The sequence below is a fragment of the Atractosteus spatula genome, chromosome 15 (genome assembly GCF_055471065.1).
Source record: "Atractosteus spatula isolate fAtrSpa1 chromosome 15, fAtrSpa1.hap1, whole genome shotgun sequence".
NCBI classification, from domain to species: Eukaryota; Metazoa; Chordata; class Actinopteri; order Semionotiformes; family Lepisosteidae; genus Atractosteus; species Atractosteus spatula.
The window spans coordinates 5,745,702-5,773,034 of NC_142720.1; the positions used below are offsets into that span (position 1 = coordinate 5,745,702).

A 27,333-nucleotide genomic window follows, 5' to 3' on the forward strand; every position below is an offset into this window, starting at 1 on the left:
GCCCAGGACATCACCTATGGGCATCAGAGCAATGTGGTGCTCACATGCCACACTCCCAAAATGTGTAGTCTTGTCATCGGATTTACCTTATTGCTGGAAGCCGTTATCAGCAGGGCAGCAATAAGACCAAAAGTAGATGCTTCATCTTTACAGACTTATGTGGAAGATGAGAAATAACAGGAAAATGCAGATTATTCCAGAGGTGTCCTTTCGCACTTTAGGAGTACGTAATTTTGGAAGTAAACAGGAAAAGTAATGGCTTTTCCATGCTTGTGATTTTGAGGGAATGTTTAGATATTAAAGTCACAAATTAAAAAAGACACACGCTCAGAAACAACTGTGACAATTGAGAACATTAACAATGCTGTGGACTGGCCGTAGAGCCTGCGAGCTGTGCGATTCATTGGTGTACTGTAGAAAGACTATATTGTTACTCATAGGCTAGTGCTGTTCTTCAGTGTGTGGTTGTTGGTTTGGTCCTGGAATTAGACTGGAGTTTCAGATTCAGGTGAGCTTCTGACTGTAAAATAGATTACAATTCATTTAAATCACAAGCTAAAGAACAGAATCTGGTGTTTGATATTAAAGTGAAGTTGTAGAGTTAACTGACATAAAGACCTACAGGAATTGGGTGATTACTATCAACCATGATCTCTACTGAATTATTTTAAGATGAAAGTGATTTTTGACTTCTTTATAATCAATGTTTAAATCTTGTTGATTTTCTTTTCAACTTTTTTCTCAAATTCTTGGTTCCCCAGTTTATTTCATTCGACAGCATGCAGCACTCTGAAAAGGCGATTTCACCAGTGAGGAGAAGACTCTGTCTAATATCTTGAAAACTTCACAAACTGGATGAGGCCTCAATCAAATGCGATCTGAATGACATTTTTTAGATGTAATTTAGTGTACTGTAGCGCTCTTTGGTTCACATGGGTATGTGCCCTCGACGCTGCCGCTTCAGGTCCGATGGGGACTCGAACCCGGGCCTCTGGCGTCACTCAACAGGGACCCAGCCACTTGAGCCAAAGGGAAGTCTCCCGTCAGCCCGACGGCTGCGGTCCCTGCTATTCACAGGGAAGGGCGGTGACGTCACCGCTCTGGTAAGCCGGCTCGAGCAACCCACAATGGTGGCCATATGCGTTACAGTACACAAACATTCGAAAAGGAAAAGAAAAAAAGTGTGGTGTGTAGGAGGGTACAGGAATGAGAGAGTGCTCTTTTGCATCCTTGCGTGAGTGAGCATAACTTGTTAGAGAAGTGAAACTTACAGGATTTTTTCCGCCCTCTGTGTTTATCCCCAGACGAGCGCGAGGCGGTGCAGAAGAAGACCTTCACGAAATGGGTGAACTCGCACCTGGCGCGCGTGTCGTGCCGGATCACAGACCTGTACATGGACCTGCGTGACGGACGCATGCTCATCAAGCTGCTGGAGGTGCTGTCAGGAGAGAGACTCGTGAGTACTGGAGCCCCACTGTCAACACAAGCTCTGGAACGTGTGGCACAACCGCACGCACGCCCCTTGAGTGTCGCACAGTGAAGTCCTGAGGCCAAGCACCCCAACATCACGCGTGCAGACACCTCACACCTGTGCAGGGCTGTTTAAAACACTGTACCTACAGCTGCTTTCTCCTGACAACAAAACACAATCTATTCCTAACTTGGTGCAAATTTCAACTCTTTAAACTTTAGATGTCTTTTTTAGAGACATGTTCTCAATGTAGAAGGCATGTAATGTGAGCAGAAAATTGCTCAGTGCTGCAGGTTATTGTGTTGTGCTAAAACTTTCAATATTACTGTATGTAATATACAGAAAAGGCATGAAAGACTAAACATACAGTATGTAAAATGTGTTTACTGATGAATGTGTTGCTTAAATAGAATGCTGATTTTCATAGTGTAAAACCACAGGAAATCAACCTGTTATGATACGGTAGTCTGGTAGAACCCCAGGAAGCCCTCAGCAGCAGCAGGAATACAGAAGGTATGCAAGAGCGTTCTTCAAGACCTTGTGAAAAGATCACTTTATTAGCCCTATACAATTTCTTGTATTAGGAATTTGTCTTTTCACATACCCCAGCTTGCTCTCCATGAGACACACAGACAGGGAGAGAAGCTTGGGGTCAGAGCGCAGGGTCAGCCATTTATACGGCGCCCCTGGAGCAGTGGGGGTAAGGGCCTTGCTCAGGGGCCCAACGGAGCAGGACTCCTCTGCCGGCCGCGGGATTTGAACCGGCAACCTTCCAGCCACAGGCGCAGATCCTGAGCCACAGTGCCACTGCTCCGCCCCCTTTTCTTTTAGCAAGCATTTTTCTTTGTTAGCAGCGTAGCCATGGTGATTGTTGTGGATTTAGCACAGTTTTCATTTGTCCTCCTATCCTTATTACAGGGAGATTAGATTAGTACCTCAAGGTCTATCTTTTGCTAAATAAATGAAAAGATAAGAAGGCACGCCTTGTTGAAACTCTACTGATGTCACACCATGGCTTTAAGTAAGGTGAATAGTGTTCTTGCTTGTGTAAACAACTGGCTTTTCAGTTTGAATACTGCAAAAGTATGTTGCAAAGCAAAGATGTTGATTGGTTCAAGAGATGTGGAAATATTTGAACTGCTTTTTGACTTTTTTTAATGTAGCTTTCTGCCTGCTTGGAAAGGAAGGCGGCGCGATTCAGTCTGTGCTGGTCCTTATGTGACTCAGTAGCTTTCTGTTCAATGATTGACAAGGGTGTCTCAGGTAGAGAAAAACTGTACTTTGTTAGTAGAAGAACTGCTATCACCCATGATGCCCTGCTTAAGATCTTTGACTTCTTTTAAAAAAGAACAATATTTCAGAGCATTAACATTGTTTTAGTGGTCAAGTATCAAAACACTATTGCTTACTTATATCAGTAATCAGTACATCATAAAAAATTTAGCATACACAACTTTGTTATTAGCAATTAAGTAAATGTTAAAAAGTCACTGTCCACCTTTTCCCTAGTTTGTGTAGCTGGATCAGCTCAATGTCTTGCAATTCACTGTGACTCAGTGTAGAGTTATATAGTGCCTCTTGTCAAAACATGACCTCTCTAGTGATCTTTATACAAATCAGTATGCTGGAGATAAGTCTTAACGATCAAGGCACTGAGGCTCTATAGGAAATTTCAGGGACAGTGAGACGGGCAGGAACTATCAAATCAACCCTTTGACAAGCAAATCACTTGACAATGCGTTAAATTCTCATTAAATTCACATGCAAATGAATGCTAAATGATACCTCGTTGCTCTCGGTGTTTGAAATGAAGCACTGTTTTCAGTAAGAGCAGGTATTTCTCCATCTTCATCTCTCAGCTTTTATATGGTGACACGCCTTGTTCAGGAGAGCTGAAGTTACAGGTCTAAAACAGAACCCTTCTGCTGACAAGCACATGGAAAGTATGCAGAAAGGTTGTCTTCTTCTGTGATCGCTATTATTTTGTCTACCTATGCATTTGCTACATATTGATTGAAATACAACATTAATGACCATTAGTGTAAATATCAGCTATGCTTTTTGGAATCTGAGTTGCTGAACACCTGGGCAGGTGAGGCACAGAAATGGGTGCAGAAATGCTGACCCTCCAGTGTGTGTGCTGGCCTGCTGTTCTCTCTGCATAAGAGCCCAAGAGGAGCCGGGTGGTAAAAACCAACATTCCTGCACAGTAAACAAATTAATCATTTAGTTCCTCACAAAGGAAACCTTAAGGAAGGTCAGCATGTGGTTCTGCCTAGAGGCTGGCGCATGACTCTAAGGTTAAACTAAACAGTGCAGCTGTCACTCTTTCCCTGAAACAAGATGGGTTAAAGTATCCTCTTAACATTACCGAATCACTGAAGGCATGTACATAGGGTTACTAATCCTAACTGCCTTATTTATGCAAATTCCCCGTGTTTTTACGCAGCCTGAAATGTGATTTTTAACACCGCAAATAAATGGAGTAACTCCTGCAGATTTGCAGTCGTCGATCTGGTAATCGGTTGAGACTTGTCCTGTGTGTTATAAGTAATAATGCACACAGTCAGGACAAGCGGCACTGGTGTTGTTGCAACACGACTGTTGGAATCAGCTGTCTCCCTTATAAGCTCTTGGATAGCTGACCTCACCTCTGCTTCCAGGAGCTTAGATGCTCGTACAAGAACTCGTTGCCCTCAGGGTGTTGTGATGTGGTGGCCAGAAGTCAGACATTTAAAAAAAAACAGGAAAAACAATCCTTGGCATTTCTTTTTTTTTTTTTTGCACATTTGAATTTTCACAAAAAGCTAGTGTTTTTCATTGAATTCCCCCATCTCCACTCTGCAGTTTCGCTTTTGAAGTCAGTTCTGTGTCAGTTCTGAGTGAGTAATGTAGACAGCTTTGGAATCAAACCGCAATTAAGGCAGATTACTCACCATGTGGATTTTTTTCTCTTTTTCTTTTGGCCTTGTGACTCCTGGTGAAACCTGCCAACTCCCTGACCTTTTCTTTTTACTCACACGGCTCTGTGGTGAGAAAGATATGACCATAAAATCAACTCAAGTTGTGTGAAGCTGCTGCTAACCTCATTTGAAACATAAAAGCCAAGCGTGAGCATGTCGAGTGAGAAAACACTGCAGGTGTCCTCTTTAATTTGCTAACAAGCAAAAGAGACATTTTTGGGCAGTGCTCCAGACTGAGCTGATTTTCAGATTTTAACGGCACAAGAATAAAATCGGCATTTTTTTAGTCTAAGTAAGCAACATGATATAACTAGAAAAAATGCACAAGTTGCTGATGACAGGAGACATTTCTTAGAAGATAGGATTATTCGTTACCCCAGTCAATTTAAGATCATAAAATCTTTCTTCAGTTTAAGATCAACTTCATCTTTCAGCTAAGATTGGGCTTTTCTTAGCAACTTGGAGTATTATAACTTAGAAAAGGTTTTCTTATTGACAGATTTCATCAGCAGCAGCTCTGGAAGAAAAGGAACAACTCAGAATGATGTTGGCATTTATCTTATAAGCACAAATGTATCCATCCATTATTAGAAAGCTACTTAAAGTCACAGAAACCCACATCTAATCCAGGAAGCTTAATGTGCAAATCATCTCTTAATTATTGCCTCTGGGAGGAAATCGGAGTACCTAGAGAAACTCCATATGGATTGGGTGAACATGCAAACGCCACACAGAACGTGCCCTAGTCCTGAATCGAACCCAGGATTCACATGTTGTGACACCAGCCTAAACCACCACACCAGCTTGCTGACCACTAAAGTATCATTTTATTACAACTGCACCTCTTGTGAAATATGTGCGCATTCCCTACTGTAGCTTTTCAAGAGAGTGGTGAGAATCACTTGTGAGCTTGTGCTTTGTCACAGCACGCTGATGTCTTATCCATGAGTTTGTGGGGGGAAAAAAATACTTTTTTTGGAAAGATGGTCTCTTCTGGGCTATTTTTGTATTCTTAGTGAGACCTATAAAAGATGATCATTATGCAGATCCACTCTTTTCTCAAATAAAGATAAGCAAGTTCGCGAAAAGTCAAAAAGGGGCCAAATGAGAAGAACCTCTAAATTCCTGAATGAACCCAGGCCACTGCAGTCTTTTCCATTAAGCATGAGCAGGGAACAGAGCAAGTGAGCCATCACCAGTGAGTGTTACCTTTCATGAAATATTTTTGTGTGCTGGATAAAGTGAGTATTGGAAGGAAGAAGAAAAAACAATTGCGTTGCCTGAGGCGGTTTGTTTCAGAAAGTGAAAGGAATTGGGATTGGCTGGCTCTGAAAACAGAACGCCGTCTCCTTGCCTGTTTAAAAGGGGCCAGCTGTCCTAACAAACTGCACCTCTTTTTGTGTATTTGTGTGCCCTGACCCGAAGCTCAGGCAGCCTGGCCCATCCTGACATTAGCTCCCAGACATAAAAGGCCTCCAACAGCATGAGGCCTGCCATCTGATCTCACCCTGTGTGTCACCTTGGGGTGTTACTTCATATCATGGACATCCATCTTTTTCCCTCAGCAAATAAGTGCTTTCACACCCCCAATTTTCCAGTGTCTAAAGACTGGTAATTAAATAAAATACTTATCTGCTGGTCATTTTGCAGCAAAATCAGCACATTCCCATCTGCATGCAGAGCTTTTAGACAAGCCGATTCTGATGTGAAATGTGATTTTCCTCATCTGAGGGTAATAGAAAGTGATCCAGAACAGGGGGAATAAAATCACACTACAGAAAACACAGGAGTTTCTGTCAGATGTGAGGAGCATACTGTTCTGTTGCTTGCTGAAAGCACAGCGATGCTGTTAAGGCTGTGTTCCCTGGGAGTGCTTTATCAGTGTTGTTCAAAGTGCTGACGACCCAGTATGTGTTCTGTATTTCGATAGGTTTGTATCAGCGTGTTCCTGCTAATGTGCGTCGGAGGAATTAAAGGATTAAAACACCTGTGAGTTACAGCCCATCCTGCAGTCAGCACCTGTGCACAGAATCAGTGAGCTGTTACTATTGCCCTCGGTTCAAAGTACCTTCTCTCCACAGCCTGGGGCTGGGCTTCTTTATTACCCACGTTACTCATTAACCCTCAATAGTAACGGCAGCCCATGACCTAGGGAAGAGTTAACAGACCTCTTAGTTACTGTACACTGTATCATGGGGAGAACAGAAAGTAGCAGATCTTAACTCCCCCTGGTGTGGGAGTGCTCTTTAGCAAAGTCACTCAGTCCTTCAAGGTCTTTTGGTAATGATGCTTTTCTTTGTGTGTGTGTGATCTGTACTAGTTTCTCAACCAGAAAGACACAGCATCATATAACGAATATATATAATTATGTATGCTGTATTTAACGTTTTCAAAGTTGCAGTTGATATTTAATGTAACCTACAGGAGAAACATTGCGATAGGGAAACTCACTAAACGCCACTGAAATATTCAGCGTTATATAAAAGTCAGCATTCTCGGATTATTTTTTTGCATCTTATTTTGTTAATCCCCCAAACCCTGCCGTTGTGCTGTGGTACTGTAAAATGGCACAGGGTGTAAACTGAGGTTCTGGAGCTGGGAAGGCAGTCGTCTGTGGCGCTTAGCTGTGTGGTCTGCTCTTTGCTCCCAGCCCAAGCCCACAAAGGGAAGGATGCGCATCCACTGCCTGGAGAACGTGGACAAGGCCCTGCAGTTCCTGAAGGAGCAGAGAGTCCACCTGGAGAACATGGGTTCCCACGACATCGTCGACGGCAACCACAGGCTCACACTGGGCCTCATCTGGACCATCATCCTCCGCTTCCAGGTACAGCAGTGCCGAAATAGTGTCGCTCTGCTTGGGCCCCAGCAAAAAACAAAATAACAAGGGTGGATACTGATGCACAGGATTCTTTGGAGTTTCTACAAAGAAAGTGGCAGGGATCAACCGAGTTTTTAAAGTAAGGTTTGGGAGGAGATCAAATTGTAGTCTCATACTCCTGCTCTTTTACATCTGAATGTCACCTGCTGAGCCCCTTTGTGTGCATCTTTTCTAACACTCATCCTTCCACCCTATCTTCACCCTTGCAACTGCCTCCCTGGTTCATTCCTCACAAGTGAGGGGGGTTGTCAGCCTTGACCTAAAGGCTAGGGCTGTCATTTACTCAGCCAGGCAGAATACAGAGTACATTATATCTTCATATTTGTCATTAATGAGAATTTGACTGATCTAGTTATTAGATACTAGAATTAGATAATACTAATGTTCAGGTGTGTCTGAGCTGTAGTTATTCCTTTTGTTGTGCTGCAGATCCAAGATATCAGTGTGGAGACTGAGGACAACAAGGAGAAGAAATCTGCCAAGGATGCCTTGCTCTTGTGGTGCCAGATGAAGACTGCTGGGTAAGCCTCACTGCACAGTGGTATACCGGGCAACATGAGCCATCTGTTAGAGCCAGCAAAGATCTGGAGCAGAAATCTGGAGCAGCTGATGGGTAGTATTTTACCCTGTGTACTGATAATGTGGTATTGAATTTTTCAATGCAGACAGCTGCTGGCAGCTATGCTATGGTTAACTTATGTGTGAGATGACAAAAATAGAAATAATGAAAGCTTCAAATATCTGTAAAGTTTTATGCCTGAATTAAGCCTGAGGTTTTATGCCTGCCTTATGATTAGGTATTAAAGAAAAGATTAACTGTGAAAGTTAATTGTTATTTCTTCTGTCTGTGCAGCTACCCCAACGTCAACATTCACAACTTCACCACCAGCTGGAGAGATGGCATGGCCTTCAACGCACTCATTCACAAACACAGGTATGTCTGGGGGCTTCTGCATCTCCCACACAGGCCACATGCTGGAGATGGAATTGAAGTCACATCTGAAGGATGTACAATGGTTTGAGTTAAGTCTAGGCTGCTCAGTGATGTGGTAGTTAACATTGCTCTTTCATAGCTGATAAGACCGCAGTCCCATCCAGTGTGTATCCTGTCAAATTCACAGTGTCTGTTGGGTTATTCATTGAAAATATGTGGACGGATGAGTTAAGTCTCATTCCCTTTAAATGCAACTATTTTCTTTCTAACATTTCTCTTCCCTTCCGTGTTGAATGCAAAATTTGGCAGCTTGGGTAAATAAGAAGTAGAAGGAACTGCTGCTCCAAAATACTAATTGTATTTATAGAGCTGTTTTATAAAAGACTTCTACCTCCACTTCATCTACCACTTTAAGCCCCACCATACAGTAGATCAGGGGAGGGGTGAGAAATTGCTGCACCTGTTGAATTAAAGAGTAATTTTAAGGATGCCAGCAGTATGAGTCCTAGAATCGTTCGACACAGCTGGGCAGCTTGTTCCCCTTTCCCACAGTCCTTTGTATAAATGAGCACCTCTTATCCTTAAATGTCTTCAATCTTGAACGCTTGCCTTATTTGGTTTACATTTTGCTTGACCCTGAAAGGGCCTGATCGGGGTGACTTCGTCAGTACAGCTGAGGATTTTGAACATGTGAATTAGGTCTGGTCATACAGTAAGTCTCCTGCCTTCCTTTCACAGACCTGACCTGATTGACTTCGACAAGCTCAAGAAGTCCAACGCACACTACAACCTGCAGAACGCCTTTAACCTCGCCGAGCAGCACCTCGGCCTCACTAAGCTCCTGGATCCAGAAGGTTTGGTTTCGCTTTCTTTTCTAGGGTGTTAAACAATGTTCTCCACATTCAGAGTTCACATTGTTTAACAAAACTCCACCTCACATTTATTTCGCATTAAAATCCCTGTCAAAAGGAGTTGTGGAAGCTGTACTTTTAACCCATCAAGCACCTTCTCGCTCAAATTGTTGGCTGGCTGGGGCACGTCGAAGTTCTGTGTGAACTAAAACAAGGATCAGGGTTTGGGAAATTTGAAGAGCATCTTTTTTTTTTTATCCATTGGCACATAGATACCCAGAATCTGCAGAGCCGTAATTACTGCCTCCCAGGTGCCTGCTTCGCTGCTTTTGATCTGCAAGTTTAGTTGTGTCTGTGTGATAAGTGACGACTCATTAAAGCCTATCATTTGCAGTAAATAAGAGTCTTCCTCAAAGAGGAACTGTTGAAGGAGCTAAACTTTTTGCAGTATATCATTATAAAAGCCCTGTGCAATTATGTTAAGCAAAATGAGAATCGCAAAAGCGCACAGGCTGACAAAGCACAAGATCACCATGGAGATTGCAAAGAATCAGTCGTTCGCAAACATGTCCTCCTTGCACACGTGTTTTGAAAAAAACAGGAGCTCCCCTGCTGTGTACCTTGGCCTCTTCACTGTTGGGCTGATGGCCGCGTCCTTGTTCATTGCAGACATCAGCGTGGACCACCCAGATGAGAAGTCCATCATCACCTACGTGGTGACCTACTATCATTACTTCTCCAAAATGAAGGCCCTGGCCGTGGAAGGGAAACGAATTGGGAAGGTAAGGGGATCGGGAGGATCGCCGCTGACGTTTCCTTGAGGATCTTCTATTTTTCTGGGAGCGGGGGATAAAACTTCCAGTATCTGGATGGTTGAATCGGAAGTCAGATCTCCAAAGCCTTCATGAAATAGCAGTATTATGTCATTGGAACAAGTAAAGGTTTATTCCCTGCTGAAAAGAGAAGAAAAGAAATACAACGTTTCGGCTGTGGAGCCTTCTTCGGGTGTTGGTGCCTCTTCTTCACACCCAAAGAATGCTCCACAGCCGAAACGTTGTGTTTCTTTTCTTCTCTTTTCAGCAGGGAATAAACCTTTACTTGTTCCTTTGCAGCCTATACATGCTGAAGCAGCTCCCTGCTTGAGCTACTTCAGTCTAATTTCATTGTTCTTTTTTTAAATTCAGTCTTAGAAAATGGAATCCAAAACTGTCCCATCACAAACAGCATTGACCAGACTCCTGGTCATCCCCAGCACATCACGAGTCAACAGAGGTGCAAGAGCTGGCTGTCTGAGCTCCATTTTGCCTCTTTAAGTGCACGACAGCAGAAACGGCAGTTCTGAATCCGTGCTCTCTGAAGCCTGGCCTTTGTTGTTTTACAGTAGACCTTTCCGCTGCTCCAGTGAAAGATTCTAGTCAAGATTGGTGACCTGTGCAGAGTCATTAGTGTTTCTCACTGTTCTCGTTTCTTTGTGGCGACCAGGTGCTGGACAACGCCATTGAGACGGAGAAGATGATCGAGAAATACGAGTCCCTGGCCTCCGATCTTCTGGAGTGGATCGAGCAGACCATCATCATCCTCAACAACCGCAAATTCGCCAACTCCCTGGTGGGGGTGCAGCAGCAGCTGCAGGCTTTCAACACGTACCGCACTGTGGAGAAACCCCCCAAGTGAGTGTTCGTGTGGACTGGTTTTCACTCAGGACCAGTGCGCTTCCAAGGACAGTCAGAATGGCAGCCAGCAATCATGGTAGTCGTGGTAACTGTTCATTTCTGTTCACTGACCCTTGAGAGTCCTTTCAAAAACTCTTTCACTAGAATAGTTACCTGGCTAAAACATTATGTAAAGCCACAAGCCACAGAATCTCGAACAACCTGCATAACAAGGTAAGAGTATAATAAACTGATGAAATAGGACATTTAAGGGACACAAATGACACAGCTTAGTCCTTTCACTTCTGTAGTGATTTGAGCTGGTACGTCTCATTAGAACAAGTGCACAAGAACAGAAAAATGAAATGAAGAATGTCCCTTTTCTAAAGAGAATGACACTGGTGGTTGAGAAGGAGAAGAAAAATATTTATTTCATTCAGGGTTTTCTGACTTTGTTGTTATCTCTTTTCAGGTTCACGGAGAAGGGTAACCTGGAAGTGCTTCTGTTCACCATTCAGAGCAAAATGAGGGCCAACAACCAGAAGGTATACATGCCCAGAGAAGGGAAACTCATCTCAGATATCAACAAGGTAAGGCCCTGTTCACTTATGCAACCTAATTCCAAGCAAGGTGAACTGATCAGAGCTTTGTAATATTTTTTAAGCCTTGTACATCTTTATTCAGAGTCTGCCACCCTGTCATAGTGTGTAGAATGTTTGGCATTACAAGATTGATATGAAAATAATCAAGCTTAAAAATTCATCGAATTGTTGGGAACGGTTTCTGTCTCTCTTGAAATATTTTTAAGATGGAAAGTGCGTAATGACAGCAAAAGCTAGTTTGAAATCTTTTTCAAAGATAAAGACGTGAGAAGAAACAGTATTTCTACCAGTTCTGATGCTGAGCAAAAAAATACCTCCAGAATCAAAAAGCTTCCTTCTAGCTCTTGGTGGTGAGCAGTGCTCTCCCTAGGTTTTCGCTGTTGTCCTTAGTACAAAGCAGTGGCTTTAACTTTGTCTTTTCACATGGGCTTCGATGAGCAACGCTGAGTAACGGCTGTGAAATTCGCTCTCTGCCAGGCCTGGGAGAGACTGGAAAAAGCCGAGCACGAGCGCGAGCTGGCTCTGAGGACGGAGCTCATCCGGCAGGAGAAGCTGGAGCAGCTGGCTCGCCGGTTCGACCGCAAGGCGGCCATGAGGGAGACCTGGCTGAGCGAGAACCAGCGGCTCGTCTCGCAGGTACGGCGGCGCACTCAGACCCAGTCTCCTGCTGGGGCCGAGTCCTCCCCAGAGCACTGGGGGAGATGGGTGGCATGGCTTGATAAGAATAATAATTGCTTACACTTATATAGCGCTTTTCTGGACACTCCACTCAAAGCACTTTACGGGTAATGGAGACTCCTCTCCACCACCACCAATGTGCAGCCCCACCTGGATGATGCGACAGCAGCCATAGTGCACCAGAACGCTCACCACACATCAGCTCTCAGTGGGGAGGAGAGCAGAGTGACGAAGCCAGTTCATAGACGGGGATTATTAGGAGGCCATGATTTGTAAAGGCCAATGGGAAATTTGGCCAGGATGCCGGGGTTACACCCCTACTCTTTTTGAGAAACGCCCTGGGATTTTTTATGACCACCAAGCGTTAGGACCTCGGTTTTACGTCTCATCCGGAGGACGGCCCCTGTTTATAGTGTAGTGTCCCCGTTTTTCCCAGGAGGTCTTACATCCAGGTACTGACCAGGCTCACACCTGCTGAGCTCCAGTGGGATGCCAGTTGTGAGTTGCAGAGTGATATGGCTGCTGGCTTGAGCCACCTGAGCCCTTATTTTGATGGTGACCCAGCTGGAGGAGCTTCTCTGGCCCTGTCATCACAAACCTGAGCTGACGTCTCTGTGGGAATGATTCCAGATCACTGGCTTTAGGCCCTTGATCATTTGCTGTGCTTAAGTTGTGGAACTCTACTGTCACGGCATTACTCTGTGCAAAACCATTTTTACTTATTACAAACACTGTCGGGAGCTGGCTTCTTCTTGTTTCTGCATCTGTGATCCACCAGGTCTGTGCACAGCTGAAAGATTTGAATCTCACATTTTGAGAAAAGCCAAATCCGATAGAGTGCGTAGTCCTGATATAGCAGCGTTATGTGTACTTAAGGTCTTTACAACACTATTAAAGATTAATTTTGTGGAGATTAAGTGGCCATTGTGCAGTCTGAATTTAAATAGCTCTTTTGTATTCGTTCACACTTGAAGAATTAACAGTGTATTAAGACAAGGACTGTAAGTTTCTACCACCCCCTAGTGGTCAAAAAGGATCCTTTTGGAACTGATGGTGGTAGCCTTTGTTGAAGTAGTAATCTATACAATATACAAATAATATTGTGCTTAATGTGGTTTAAAAGCATTTACTAAATAAGGAAGTGAATTCTAGATGTTTTCTGACACTGAATACAGAACTATGTTCTTTCCTACTGTAAGGATGGAAATAGAAGAATAGTTTGTAGAAGTTAAGTTTCTGGAACAGTTAGTTGATAGTTAATAGTGGCCTTTTTTTTAATTTGTGAATCCATCCCTGTTTTATTGCCCCCAGGACAACTTTGGCTACGACCTACAGGCAGTGGAGGCCGCCACCAAGAAGCACGAGGCCATCGAGACGGACATCGCAGCCTACGAGGAGAGGGTCCAGGCGGTGGTGGCTGTCGCCCGCGAGCTGGAGGCCGAGAACTACCACGACATCAAGCGCATCACAGCCAGGAAGGACAACGTGATCCGGCTGTGGGAGTACCTGCTGGAGCTGCTGCGGGCTCGGCGCCAGAGGCTGGAGATGAACCTGGGCCTGCAGAAGGTCTTCCAGGAGATGCTGTACATCATGGACTGGATGGACGAGATGAAGGTGGGGGCCTGTTAATGGCTTCACTTTATTGTTTTGAAAAAGCTTAGGCCTGTTATTGTGCTACCCTTCTAATAAAGCACATCATCTAACCATTCCTCATCTTGTGAGTCAGAAATTGGACAAAGTGCATGACATTTCAGGTTTATTTAATGGAGGGGATGCTCAAGGACAGACCCTCTGTATTCCTTTATGGCCCTGAAGAATGCATGGGGTTCTATTTCTGATGGTGGGTTCTGAAAGATATCAGACATGCCACTCACCTCATTTGCTGGACAGGGCAGAAATGAAGCCTTAGCTTCCTTCCTTCTTCTGTGGCCTTCTGGCCGGTGTCCTGAAAGGTTGTGACCTACCAAGGAGCGAGTGTTCCGCAATGTCATTGCAAAGACGGCTTGTCCTGGTGTTTTAAAATAATCCCTTCTCAACCTCACAAAAATGCCTACCACCATTCCTTGTGTTGTGAGTCAGGAACCTAACAAAGTGGGCCGAATTGTTGGGGCTTACTTTTCAATAGAATGGTGTGTTACGTGAATGTGTGATAAACTGTAGCTAGGACAGGCTCTCAGATCATTTCTGATGCAGCCATTTTTGAAACATCACGCAGTCCAGGCCTGAAGGGTCTCTATGAGGGAGTTCAGCGCTCTCCTGATCTCTTCCACAGGTGCTGCTGCTGTCCCAGGACTATGGAAAGCACTTGCTGGGGGTTGAGGACCTCCTGCAGAAACACGCCCTGGTGGAAGCCGACATCAGCATCCAGGCTGACCGAGTGAAGGCTGTCAATGCCTCTGCTCAGAAGTTTGCCAGTGACGTAGAAGGTGCGCAAGACAGGCCCAGAATTATTAACTGTGGTGGCGGGGGGGACAGAACTGTTCACTGGCAAATCAGACTGTCACTACCTGGCAAACATGACTAACTGGTTTATAGGTAGCTTTAGAAACGCAGTAGTTAATGTGGCATTCTGGGTTCTGCATCAGTTTTTGGTGCTGCATGTGTTATAATTAAAAAGCTGTGAAATGAATCAAAAACCAGCATTGTATCTGCTCTGACGTTTGTCGTCTTGTTTTTCCTGTTCTGCCCACCTTGCAGGGTACAAGCCCTGTGACCCGCAGGTGATCCGGGACCGAGTGGCTCACATGGAGTTCTGCTACCAGGAGCTGTGCCAGCTGGCAGCGGAGCGCCGGGCCCGACTGGAGGAGTCCCGGCGCCTCTGGAAGTTCTTCTGGGAGATGGCGGAGGAGGAGGGCTGGATCCGCGAGAAGGAGCAGATCCTGTCCTCGGAGGACTACGGCAAGGACCTGACCAGCGTGGTGCGGCTCCTCAGCAAGCACAAGGCCTTAGAGGACGAGATGAGCGGGCGCGGCGGGCACCTGCAGCAGAGCATCCGCGAGGGCGAGGAGATGGTGGCCAAGGATCACTTCGGCTCCGACAAGATCCGCGAGCGCATCCGGGACATCCAGGAGCAGTGGGCCAACCTGGAGCGGCTGTCCGCCGTCCGCAAGAAGTGCCTGGAGGAGGCGTCCAACCTGCACCAGTTCCAGGCCGACGCCGACGACATCGACACCTGGATGCTGGACATCTTGCGCATCGTGTCCAGCAGCGACGTGGGCCATGACGAGTACTCCACCCAGGCCCTGGTGAAGAAACACAAGGACGTGGCCGAGGAGATCACCAGCTACCGGCCCGTCATCGACTCTCTGCACGAACAGTCGCGCACCCTGCCCGCGGAGCACACCCAGTCCCCCGAGGTGCAGGGCCGGCTGGTGGGCATCGAGGAGAGATACAAGGAGGTGGCGGAGCTCACCCGCCTGCGCAAGCAAGCCCTGCAGGACGCCCTGGCGCTGTACAAGATGTTCAGCGAGGCTGACGCGTGCGAGCTGTGGATCGACGAGAAGGAGCAGTGGCTGATCAGTATGGAGATACCCGAGAAGCTGGAGGACCTGGAGGTCATCCAGCACAGGTAGGGGCAGTGCTTGATCTGTCACTGGAAGGCCACGGCATCCTCCCTCTTTTCTTGCACTCTGAAATCGCTCTCATTACTCAATCTGCTCGATTAAGGGCTCAGAATGGATTGTGGGTAATATTACCTTGGCTCGAAGTCATTTTTTAAAATTTCAGCTCTGAAAGAACGTTGCTGGAGTTTTTTTCCTGTTCAAGTCCCTGGTAAACCTTTGACATTTGTTTTTAGCTTAGCCTACGCAAATCTTTGCCATCGTGCAATTAATAGCCTTTTTAAAACTGGATAATTAAAGCACAAAGCCCAGCAGATAATGGAGCTCGGCTGTGCCCTTATTAGTATGCATTTTGTGCTCGTCAAGTCCTTTGTTTACTTATTCAGGCCAGGGTTATATTCCATTATGCAAATATATGCAAATAGATTACATAACAGTACAGCAAATGTTTAATGGTCAGTGGTTTTTAAAAGTGTCAAAGGAATGTTACTGTGCTTTTTGTGTGATGATAGATCTTCCTGCACACAGAATTGATTCATTTACATATGGAAATAAATCGGTGCATATTTATAGCAAAACGGTATACAGCCGTTTTGTTCTAAAATGTCAGACCAATCTTTAACATCTCTGCAATTCCAGGTTCGAGAGTCTGGAGCCTGAGATGAACAACCAGGCCTCACGTGTAGCTGTGGTGAATCAGATCGCCAGGCAACTGGTGCACAGCGGACACCCCAGTGAGAAAGAGATCAAAGCCCAGCAAGACAAGCTCAACACCAGGTCAGTTACCGGTCAGCCTGACCAGCTGGGTGCACCCATTGAACTTCCATAAGCTCCTACAGGCATTTTTCCATTGACTTGGTTCTTGGATAGTTCAAGTAGGTACAGTAGCTGTGTCAGCATGCGTAGGCTGCACAGGCACAAGTAAAGAAACGCACGAAGAAGGCTCCACGGCCGAAACATTCTGATGTTTTCTTCTTTTTAAGTTGTTTGATCTTATTGCAGCAATTATACAAAATTGCCAACAAGAAATGACTCACAATTGCTGCCTACCTAGGTGGCAGTACAAAGCCTGCAAAGACCCAGTGCAGTTTACTCGGTGGCCTGAGGCTGATAAAAATGCATTTCAGGTCACTGTTACGCTGCCAGGATGGGGAAAGAGCATTTAAAACGTTCTTGTTTTCTTTGTGCCTACTGCTCGGTTGTTTGGCACAGATGAGCTGCAGGGAGGCCCGAGTTAAGAGTGACTTGCTCAGGCCTGCTGTGAGGTGTTTTCCATGCTGCACAGACTGGCACGGACTCAGACCTGCACTTCCTCTTCCCCTGGAGGGAAGTGGGCACCTCGAAAAACAACGGGCGTCTATTTGTGGCGCTGTTGAATGTTTTGCTTCTTTCACAGATGTCTGAGACCAGCCGAGTTTGTGTCCAGAGCAGAGCTGTCCAACTTGATTATTCAATCTATTTGTTGTGTTTTCTGGAACAAAGTTGAGTGATTGTGCCTGGGGGTATTTTTCCTTAAAACCGAAGACCAGCATTAACGCTTTTAATTGATGCACTATGTGGAAGGATAAGAGGTCAAAGAGGAAGAGATTCCTGCAGGCTTGTAACTTCAGGTTTTGTGACGCTGTGGATCACGTGCAACACTTGGTTTACTCATGATGGTAATTTTTTTCTTAATTGTACAAATGGACTAGCCTGACAATAAGGCGACAGGAAAATGAAGGAGTAAATTTTCTCAAGTGAATCATAGGTAGCTGCTGTTAGTAACCAAGATGAAATCAAGGACACCTGTGGAGTTTCCACTAGTCACAGGCAGGAGTCCCTAGTGCAGACTGAAGGCTGTTTGCGTGTACTGGTTTTGTAGTTTGTTATTGATAATAAGTTTTGGCATTGTAATGAAAGAACATCTTTCTGTGGTAATTAAAAATCCCAGGGTGTTTCTTGAGAAGAGTAGGGGTGTAAAGGCACCCAGCATCCTGGCCAAATTTCCCCTTGGCCTTTACCAGTCATGGCCTCCTAATAATCCCCATCTCTGAACTGGCTTCATCGCTCTGTTCTCCTCCCCACTGAGAGCTGGTGTGTGGGGAGAGGACTGGCGCACTATGGCTGCCGTCACATCATCCAGGTGGGGCTGCACACTGGTGGTGGTGGAGGGGAGTCCCCATTACACGTTAAAGCTCTTTGAGTGGAGTCTCCAGAAAAGTGCTATATAATTGTAAGGATATATACGTTTTTGTTGTAAGCGCTGTATAGGTTTTTGTGAACAAGGATTATCACTGCTTTAAGATGGCCGCAGTGACATGTCTTTCTGTAGCCTGATTGTGGTTTCTTTCTGTGCTTCAGGTGGAGCCAGTTCCGTGACCTGGTGGACCAGAAGAAGGACTCTCTCAACTCTGCCCTGGGTGTGCAGAACTACCACCTGGAGTGCAACGAGACCAAGTCATGGATCCGGGAGAAGACCAAGGTCATCGAGTCCACCCAGGAGCTGGGCAATGACCTGGCGGGGGTGATGGCCCTGCAAAGGAAGCTGACGGGCATGGAGCGCGACCTGGCTGCCATCGAGGACAAGCTGGGCGACCTGCAGAAAGAGGCGGACCGCCTGGCGGCCGAGCACCCGGACCAGGCGCAGGCCATCATGGGCCGGCTGGCGGAGATCACCGGCGTGTGGGAGGAGATGAAGACCACGCTGAAGAACCGCGAGGAGTCCCTGGGGGAGGCCAGCAAGCTGCAGCAGTTCCTGCGCGACCTGGACGACTTCCAGTCCTGGCTCTCCCGCACCCAGACGGCCATCGCCTCCGAGGACATGCCCAACACGCTGACCGAGGCCGAGAAGCTACTCACCCAGCACGAGAACATCAAGAACGAGATCAACAACTACGAGGAGGACTACCAGAAGATGCGCGACATGGGCGAGATGGTCACGCAGGGCCAGACAGACGCCCAGTACATGTTCCTTCGCCAGCGGCTGCAGGCCCTGGACACGGGCTGGAATGAGCTGCACAAGATGTGGGAGAACCGCCAGAGCCTCCTGTCCCAGTCTCACGCCTACCAGCTCTTCCTCAGAGACACCAAGCAGGCCGAGGCCTTTCTCAACAACCAGGTAAAAGCCTGATCTGACACTTGTGCCTAAACTAAGGCTGCTGCTGGAAGAGGTGTTAGTGGGGCCAGCAGGGGGCGCTCACCCCATGGTCTGTGTGGATCCTAATGCCCCAATATAGAGATGGAGACACTATACTATATAAAAGGCGCTGTCCTTCGGATGAGACATAAAACCGAGGTCCCAACTCTCTGTGGTCATTAAGAATCCCAGTAGGGGTGTAGCCCCGGTGTCCTGGCCAAATTTCCCATTGACCCTTACCAATCACGGCCAAATTTCCCATTGGTCCTTACCAATCACGGCCTCCTAATAATCCCCATCTCTGAATTAGCTTCATTACTTTGTTCTCCTCCCTCCTCTAATAGCTGATGTGTGGTGAGCGTTATGGCACACTATGGCTGCCGTCGCATCATCCAGGTGGGGCTGCACATTGGTGGTGGTGGAGGGGAGTCCCCATTACCTGTAAAGCGCTTTGAGTGGAGTGTCCAGAAAAGCGCTATATAAGTGTAAGCAATTATTATTATTATTAAAATTTCCTGCTGTTGTAAGTTTCAATTTTCTTGAGGCCTTGGATACGTAGTATAGGCTGAAAATCACAGATGGGCAAATAGTCATTTGGTGTCCTGGACATTGCAGATTTGTAGTGTTTATTTGTGTAAGCAGGAGAAGCATATTTTTTGGGACAACCTAGGTCTTAACAAAGCCATCTTTTTGCTCTACAGTGAGATATTAGCAATGCACAATTTCATCAAAACATAAAAATTACAAACTTACAAAAAAGTTGGTCAGTTGTTTCCTCCTTCTTGTTAATTGTTTGGTTCAGAACCCCATATAATTAAAATATGATCTAGATTATAACATCTGTACAACACATAAGATTGAAGATGATAGCCTCCTAAAATGAATGTTCTATACAGCTTACAGTCACTCACTGTCTTTCAGTGTCTGTTCAGAAAAGATTCATAGCATTCCTTGGCTCAGTCAAGTGTGTCCTTTAGGAGGAAGGAAACTGTGTTTCCGTGTTTTTAAATTACTTTCCAAATTGCTCATCCGTTGACTGGCTGAGGTGTAGAAGTGGAAAGGAATGTGGCTCGCTGGTGTAAAGGCCCGTAGAAATGGCGAGCCACACGAGCAGGGAGGCGCTGGGAGCAGTGGGCTCTGCAGAGGCGCACAGGGGTGACGCGCCCGCTCTCTGCCGCACGCAGGAGTATGTTCTGGCCCACACCGAGATGCCCGCCACCCTGGAGGCAGCGGAGGCCGCCATCAAGAAACAGGAGGACTTCATGACCACGATGGACGCCAACGAGGAGAAGATCAACGCCGTGGTGGAGACCGGCAGGAGGCTGGTGAGTGACGGCAACATCAACGCAGACAAGATCCAGGAGAAGGTGGACTCCATCGACGACAGGTAGGGCCTTGGACGTCCTTAGCATCCATTGTGAATACAAGTCATTTTTATTCCTTCTTTAACCACTTGCCCAGCAAGGTGTGTGTGTGGGGAGAGGGGGATGTTTTCTGGATGTTTTACAACAGTTGTTTTTTGGGCAGAGGGAGATGTATCCATAACCTCAGGGTTATTGGGATAAGTGCCTGGAATTGTTCCTTCCCACAGTGTGTAGGGGACCTCAATTTAACTTATCCAGAGAGCGATTGGACTAACCCCTGTCTTCACCCAGGAGCCTCACTGTGCATCATAATGACTCTTTCAATCTGCCACTTCACTGTGGGCTTTGCAGCTGAAAGCAGATAGCTGTTGTGTTGGGCTAATTATAATTTATGCATGTGATAAAATAGCCCTGAAGACTTAAAAGTTAATCAGATTTCAGCAGTATACCAGTTTATTACACCCGTAACAAAAGTAATATTTCATAATATATAATATGTTATTATAACAATTATAAGCTTATAGGAAATGTTCTGGCATGCTTGTAATACTGTATTTGCTCTTATACAGTATAGTGTGTTAATGACTGTGCTTCCTGTGTACTCTGAATTTTATTAGTCACTTTATATTCCAAGTTCTCCCAAGTTGCAGTTGCTTCTCTTTTTGTGTTGCACATGTTTTCAGTTCCTCCAGAGCTGAAGCTCCGAGGACGCTGCTGTGTTCATTCTGCACTGTAGTGTAGGAGAGTGCGATTGAGCAGCAGGTCAATCATGCACTTTGAGTGAATGGATCTGATCGGCTGCAGCTGTTTGTGAAGCTGCTGTGGTGAAGTTGAGCGAGCCTCGTGGCCTGAGCTGAGACGCTCACTCAGTGCAGTCGAGCAAGGGCCACCAACCTTGCGCTGAAGTAAACACACCAGCGCTTGAAGTGGAGAGCGTTCGTCCTCTTGGATAGCTGGAAGCTGAACGCACAAACCCCTGTTTAAAGCCTTGCAGTGTCCACACCATTGCACTGTGTAAGCGTACAAGTGGTTGGAAACAGCGTGTCATTTCTGCGTGTTTTCCTGTGTGTGTGTAGGCACAAGAAGAACCGGGAGGCAGCCAGCGAGCTCCTGATGAGACTCAAAGACAATAGAGACCTGCAGAAATTCTTGCAGGACTGCCAGGAGGTAAGCTGTCATGTACCATTAACTAACTAGGACTCCGAAAGCAAGCAGAGAGGTGGGGTCATGCTCTCACTTCATCTCATTGGCCCTGCAATGGCTGCAGGAGTCAATATCTCCAGTTGGCATTAAAAGTTAGTGGCACTACACTAACGTATGAGGCTGAGTTTTTGACTGCACAATGTAGAACAGGATAGTACTCTTCTTTTGGGTGGTACTTAGAGTATAGGAGGAACATCTGACTGGTTTACTTATGCATGTTAGAGGAAACAGAAGCTGTACTAAAGCCTTTTATAGCTGCAACAGAAACCAGTCATATCGATATAATTGATTTCAGTTGATTTTGACTGACTCCAATCTGTCATGTGACCCTTCTGAAATTCTGACTAATCACCTTTTAAGTCACAATTAAGAGTCAACTGCTGAATTTCATCTTTACACAAAGCATAAAGACACCATAAAATGCACTGTCCTGCTGTAACAGCTGTAACAACTTCATGGTTCATTTTCAGATGTATGTTGCACACTCTGGAAAATTACTTCTTGTAAATTCTCTTTACTGAGTGATATCTGCAAAAAAAAGAAGTATAAAACTTCTGGCTTGAGCCTTTAAAGTTTCCTTTTAAAGACTGTCAGAAAGAGTACTATGTGCACATAGCCTTATCTTGGGAGACCTGCTGACCCCTCAAATGCCCTGCTCTACTCCATTTTTTTATTCATTATATTATTCCTACAGTGCGGTGTTTTGCTGTTCTGTAAACTTTCAGAAATGAGTCTTTGTCGGGTTTTGAAATTCCACTGGCAGTATGGGATACAGTATTTCCAGTTTTCAATTTGAACGACTGTTTGATGTAGCTGCACTTGTGTAAAGCTCGAAACCATTCTTCCGAATTGCGCATGGGGCGAGGAGTTGAACAATGTTGGGAATAAAGCAGAAGACTGGGGGGGGAGGGCAGTAATGTGTGATTATCTCACGGATAACCCTTGCGGAGACAGCTGCACGGGGTGGATAATTAGGGGCCAGGGACCGTTCCCTGGCAGAGCGGCTGTGCTCCGCGGTGTTAATTGTTCCCCTTGTCTGCGCAGCTGTCCCTGTGGATCAACGAGAAGATGCTCACGGCGCAGGACATGTCTTACGACGAAGCCAGGAACCTGCACAGCAAATGGCTGAAGCACCAGGCCTTCATGGCTGAGCTGCAGTCCAACAAGGAGTGGCTGGACAAGATTGAGAAGGTGAGGAGGCAAGACCCCCTTCCTGTGACGCTGTCTTCCTTCTTGTTGTCAGTTTCTGAAGAGATGTTGCTCTTGTTTCGTTCTGAAGAGATGTTTTTTTTTGTTTTGTTATCTGGGGCGTGGCTCTGAGGTGTTGCTGTAGACGATACTCTTCATTTTCAGCACTAGAGAATAAGAGGAGAAAGAATACATGTTGTGTCATTGTGAACGGGCTCAAAATCTCAGGAACTGTATTAGCCTGCAGTTTGCTGTGTATGTCGAAGGCACTGTTAGCCATTACATAGTAGTGATATTTTCACTATCATTCAGGAATATTTGATGCACTTCATCTATTTGGTGACATTGATAGTTTTATATAATAAGTGTCTGATAATGGATGGATCAATATCCTCATCATCATCTTCATCTACATCTTTTTAATATGATTCTCAGTGCCTATAAATCATATTAAAAAGACAATGTTTGTTTCTGTTGGTTGAACTGTTATTCTGTTCACTTGTCTGACTTCCTGTAAAATTCAAAGCGCAGAACCGATTAATTACTGTACAGTGTTGCCAAAACAGATAAAATTAACGCCTGTATCCGTCTATTACGGTGTCTGACTCCATTTTGGCAGCATATCTATCATTCTATCACTTCTTACAATGCCTTTTACAAACTCATAAATTGTACAGTGGAATTGAACCTGCTGGCTGTGCTGAAGGAACTGGGATGCTGATCGGTGTCACAGACCCCGCTGTAAGCCATAGGCTGGTTGTGCTGCTGACCGTAGTCAGACCCTTGCTTCACCAGTCACGTCCGTTAGGGTGGGCACCTGGGGGTCAGACAGCATGCCAGAAGTACAATAGTAAGAAGTCATAGGAGCAGTTAGTGCCAGGGTATGTCCTTTTACCAAACAAGAAACACTGTTCTCTATGCCCTTTTCTCCCTTGTAAGATAAGATCACAATTAAATGGACTCAAGATAGTTGCGTGCTGTTATGATCTGAGGTACCTCTTTTTCTGCCCAACTTTAATTGTATTATTCTATGTAGGGACCGAGTATATACTGTAAGCACTGCTGGAAGTAAGATGAAGCTAACGAAGCTATGGTGTAGCTGAGGTGCTAAGTGTTGTCTTCTATGTGAAGTTAATGGCACCATTCTGTAAAAAGGCAAAAAACTTCCCTTTTGTGGCAAAATGTCCCTACTGGGAGACCTCAAATCCCCCGTTTTATTTCTTTTTAGGAAAAACACAAGCTGCAGCCCAAACGGGGTGGTGAGAGATCTGTGAACAGGGCTCACCAGCAGTCACAAAACGCGTGCTTGTGCAGGCAGCTCCTGACTGTGGCAGTTCTATGTGCCGGAGGCCATGGTGTGTCTGACCAGCAGTCTTTGTTGCAGGATGGGATGCAGCTGGTGGCAGAGAAGCCAGAGACCGAGGAAGTTGTGAAGGAGAAGCTGTCAGCGCTTCACACGATGTGGGAGGAGCTGGAGTCCACAACGCAGACCAAGGCCCAGTGTCTCTTTGACGCCAACAAGGCAGAGCTGTTCACTCAGAGCTGCGCCGACCTGGACAAGTGGCTGATGAACCTGGAGGGGCAGATCCAGTCTGATGACTATGGCAAAGACCTGACCAGCGTCAGCATCCTGCTGAAGAAACAGCAGGTGGGATACATTCCTTTCCCTGGGACCGAAACGGGAACACGGGCTTCTTCTCGGAGTAGCTGCGCTTTGTAAACCCTTCTGCTGTGGAGCTCTGTGTGCTTCAGTCAGAGGCCTGGTGGTCCAGTGGGTGAGACGGAGGCCTTGTTAACCAGGAGGCAGCCAGTTCACATCCAGCCTCTTCCACTGTTTAATGGTGTGTCATCCTGAGCAAGTTGCCAAAGCTCTTTGTTCTTTCACCTTGAGAAATACTGTAGGTCACCCTGCAGCAGTTGTTGATGTATGGTCTGGCCGCTAGACCGTGAAAGTCACAATTGTTAATGCGTCTTTTAAATTAGGAACAAATATGGCCTGGGATTTAAAGGCCTGAGAGAAGAGAGAAATTAATACTGGCTGTTTGACTCTAAACATTTATCAAAACAGTTCTTCCTGATCTTACCTTGATTTGCTCACAGTCCTTGTGTAGTAGTAAAATGAAGCTGTTTTAAAAATGTAGCTTTTCAGAATTATACATTTTGAAAGTGCTGGTGTTTAAATGTGTTCTTTCTGGTAGATGCAGGGTGGTGTTATTGGAAGTTGTATTCAGACACGCACTCGAGATCAGAGATCCTAGTGTCACTGCTTGCTCGTTTCCTAGAGTGTGAGGATGCACACAGGGGCACAAAGCTCTGATGAACAAATCAACTGGCAGTTACATAACCCCCCCTCCCCCCTCTGGTTACGTAATTGCTCTCCTTTGAAGTTGGGGTGGAAGGCGCTGTGTCTGTGCTAGCCTGCCACCTCTCTGCTGCAGACGCCAGAGATTCCCCTTTCTCCGTGTGCATGTGGTTACCTGAGCAGCCCCCCTCTCCCCCCATAGATGCTGGAGAACCAGGTGGAGGTGCGCAAGAAGGAGGTGGAGGAGCTGCGCAGCCAGGCCCAGGCCCTGAGCCAGGAAGGGAAGGACACGGACGAGGTGGACGGCCGCCGGCAGGTGGTAGAGAAGAAGTTCCAGGAGCTGCTGGAGCCCCTCCTCAAGAGGAAGAGCAACCTCATGGCCTCCAAGGAGATCCATCAGTTCAACAGAGACGTGGAGGATGAGATTGTGAGTATCGGCACTCGGCAGGTCATGTCTTGCCCTTTGACCTCACCCACCCCGTCTCCCCAGCCCTGAGCAGGCCGGGCCTCCGCACCTTGTTCTGCCCAGTACTGTTCTATCAGACTGGACCGGGCTGAGGTCTGCCACAAGGCAGTTCTGTCTGCTTTCGGTTCTATGTTCCGAGTGGCTTTCACTGCATTGAGATGAGGGGGCTCTTGTTGCTTCACTTTTTTTATAGCTGTGACAGCAGAGATCATTTCAGCATGTTGACATACTGCACTTTGATGTATATAACAAAGAAAAGCCCTTCATCTTTTTTGCCTTAATATCTTAAAATGCCTTTTTTTCCTCATTTTCAGCTGTTGCTGGCAAGTGAATTTAGAGGAACATTGTTCACTGTGTTAAAACTGGACTTTTTGACAGTGTAATGTTTTCAAGTGTAGCTATTCCTGTCATGAGCAACTTGCAGTATTGCAGTATGTTACCTGCATGATATGTCCTATCCACGCTGTATTGTAGACAAATTTATTTTATTTTGTGTTGTTCTAGGTGTGAATAAAACATAGGTGTTCTAATGGCTCCACTTTACCCTCTGTAATTTGAGATATGAATCGTATATTATGGGCGCAGTATGTGACATAGGCCTAAACCATGCTGAATGGAATATTTCTTTCATTCTGTCGACATTATTGCAAATAATGCACTGCACTCTTCCATTAAGTTTCAGTAAAGAAACATCCTCTTATTGATAGGAAAAATGTATTTTCCCCTCCTGTGTCAGCGCTTTTGGACACTGTGTTCAGAGGATCGAACGAGCCATTTTGGGGATAATATTAATTGTCAAGCTCGAATGGGAAGATATTTAACTCAGAAATGGGTTGTCAGTCGACCAAACTCAAGCCCTGCAATTTGCGGCCACAATGTTTTTTCTTGTGCTTTTCTGCACTTTTCGAAATGAGCATTAACAGTCTTATTCTGTGTTTTTAGCTCTGGGTTGAAGAAAGAATGCCACTTGCAACTTCCACAGACCACGGGCATAACTTACAGACTGTCCAGTTACTCATCAAGAAAAACCAGGTAAGAGGATCAAAGTGACCGTCTGAAAGACCGGGGATCTGTTTCATTGCTGGACGGTCGTAGAGTGGCGTGTCCCGTACGGCAAGGAGGAGTAACAGCGGCCTGTGGCGCTTTCCCTTGCGATGCGCAGACGCTCCAGAAGGAGATCCAGGGTCACCAGCCGCGCATCGACGACATCTTCGAGCGGAGCCAGAACATCCTGACGGACAGCAGCCCCAACGCCGAGGCCATCCGCCAGCGGCTGGCCGACCTGCAGCAGCTCTGGGGCCTCATGATCGAGGAGACGGAGAAGCGGCACAGCCGCCTGGAGGAGGCGCACAAGGCCCAGCAGTACTACTTCGACGCGGCCGAGGCCGAGGCCTGGATGAGCGAGCAGGAGCTCTACATGATGTCGGAGGAGAAGGCCAAGGTAGGCGCTGCCTGGGAGAAGAGGCGGCGGGGTTCGTTGGCGGCGGCGGTGGCCATTTTGTCCACACGCTCAAAGACGAATGCAAGTGACGGGTCAATATAGCCATCGTCAATATTGGCAATATAGCCATCTCGCTGAAGCAGCTACAAATAGTAATAATGTGATTAATATGTTGTCTGATTAGAAAATAACCTTTACAGAACCAAAGACAACGTGTGATTGGGCTGTTTACGTCAACTCAATTTTATTTTTCTCATGTTAAAGCAGACCGTTAAGTGTAGTACAGAAAATATCCACACTCCTTTTGTTTCTCCAGTCAGGACGGTGAGTTTACTGTGGACGGCCTGGGTTTGGGAAACAGATCCCAGGTGCTATATCGAATGCGAGTAGCCTGCAGCTTTGGAGAACGTGCTTCTTTGTCATTAATTCTTTCAAGAAGAAAACGGGAAACGGCTTGTCTTGCTGTCTCATTGTCTCACTCGCCCTCCCTGCTCCGTCTCTCAGGACGAGCAGAGTGCGGTGGCCATGCTGAAGAAGCACCAGATCCTGGAGCAGGCGGTGGAGGACTACGCCGAGACAGTGCACCAGCTGTCCAAGACCAGCCGGGCCCTGGTGGCTGTGGGCCACCCCGAGAGGTCAGGAGCCCACAGGGACACCCATGTGCA

The 27,333-nt window shown here is 46.2% G+C and overlaps 1 protein-coding gene across 2 annotated transcripts in view; it reads left to right on the forward strand.

Annotated features, from left to right (window-relative positions):
- Positions 1–27,333, forward strand: part of sptbn1 (spectrin, beta, non-erythrocytic 1) — a 111,936-nt gene that overhangs the window by 68,633 nt on the left and 15,970 nt on the right. For both annotated transcript variants that reach the window (XM_088934404.1, XM_088934405.1), the window contains 22 exons: positions 1,305–1,456; positions 7,085–7,258; positions 7,742–7,833; positions 8,166–8,246; positions 8,985–9,100; positions 9,767–9,879; positions 10,580–10,767; positions 11,222–11,339; positions 11,829–11,987; positions 13,341–13,643; positions 14,302–14,455; positions 14,727–15,597; positions 16,229–16,366; positions 17,930–18,686; positions 19,889–20,091; positions 21,145–21,235; positions 22,316–22,462; positions 23,844–24,107; positions 24,964–25,188; positions 26,170–26,259; positions 26,390–26,668; positions 27,173–27,303. In XM_088934404.1, the coding sequence (XP_088790530.1) occupies positions 1,305–1,456; positions 7,085–7,258; positions 7,742–7,833; positions 8,166–8,246; positions 8,985–9,100; positions 9,767–9,879; positions 10,580–10,767; positions 11,222–11,339; positions 11,829–11,987; positions 13,341–13,643; positions 14,302–14,455; positions 14,727–15,597; positions 16,229–16,366; positions 17,930–18,686; positions 19,889–20,091; positions 21,145–21,235; positions 22,316–22,462; positions 23,844–24,107; positions 24,964–25,188; positions 26,170–26,259; positions 26,390–26,668; positions 27,173–27,303 (4,846 nt within the window). The remainder of the gene's footprint in view (positions 1–1,304; positions 1,457–7,084; positions 7,259–7,741; positions 7,834–8,165; positions 8,247–8,984; positions 9,101–9,766; positions 9,880–10,579; positions 10,768–11,221; positions 11,340–11,828; positions 11,988–13,340; positions 13,644–14,301; positions 14,456–14,726; positions 15,598–16,228; positions 16,367–17,929; positions 18,687–19,888; positions 20,092–21,144; positions 21,236–22,315; positions 22,463–23,843; positions 24,108–24,963; positions 25,189–26,169; positions 26,260–26,389; positions 26,669–27,172; positions 27,304–27,333) is intronic.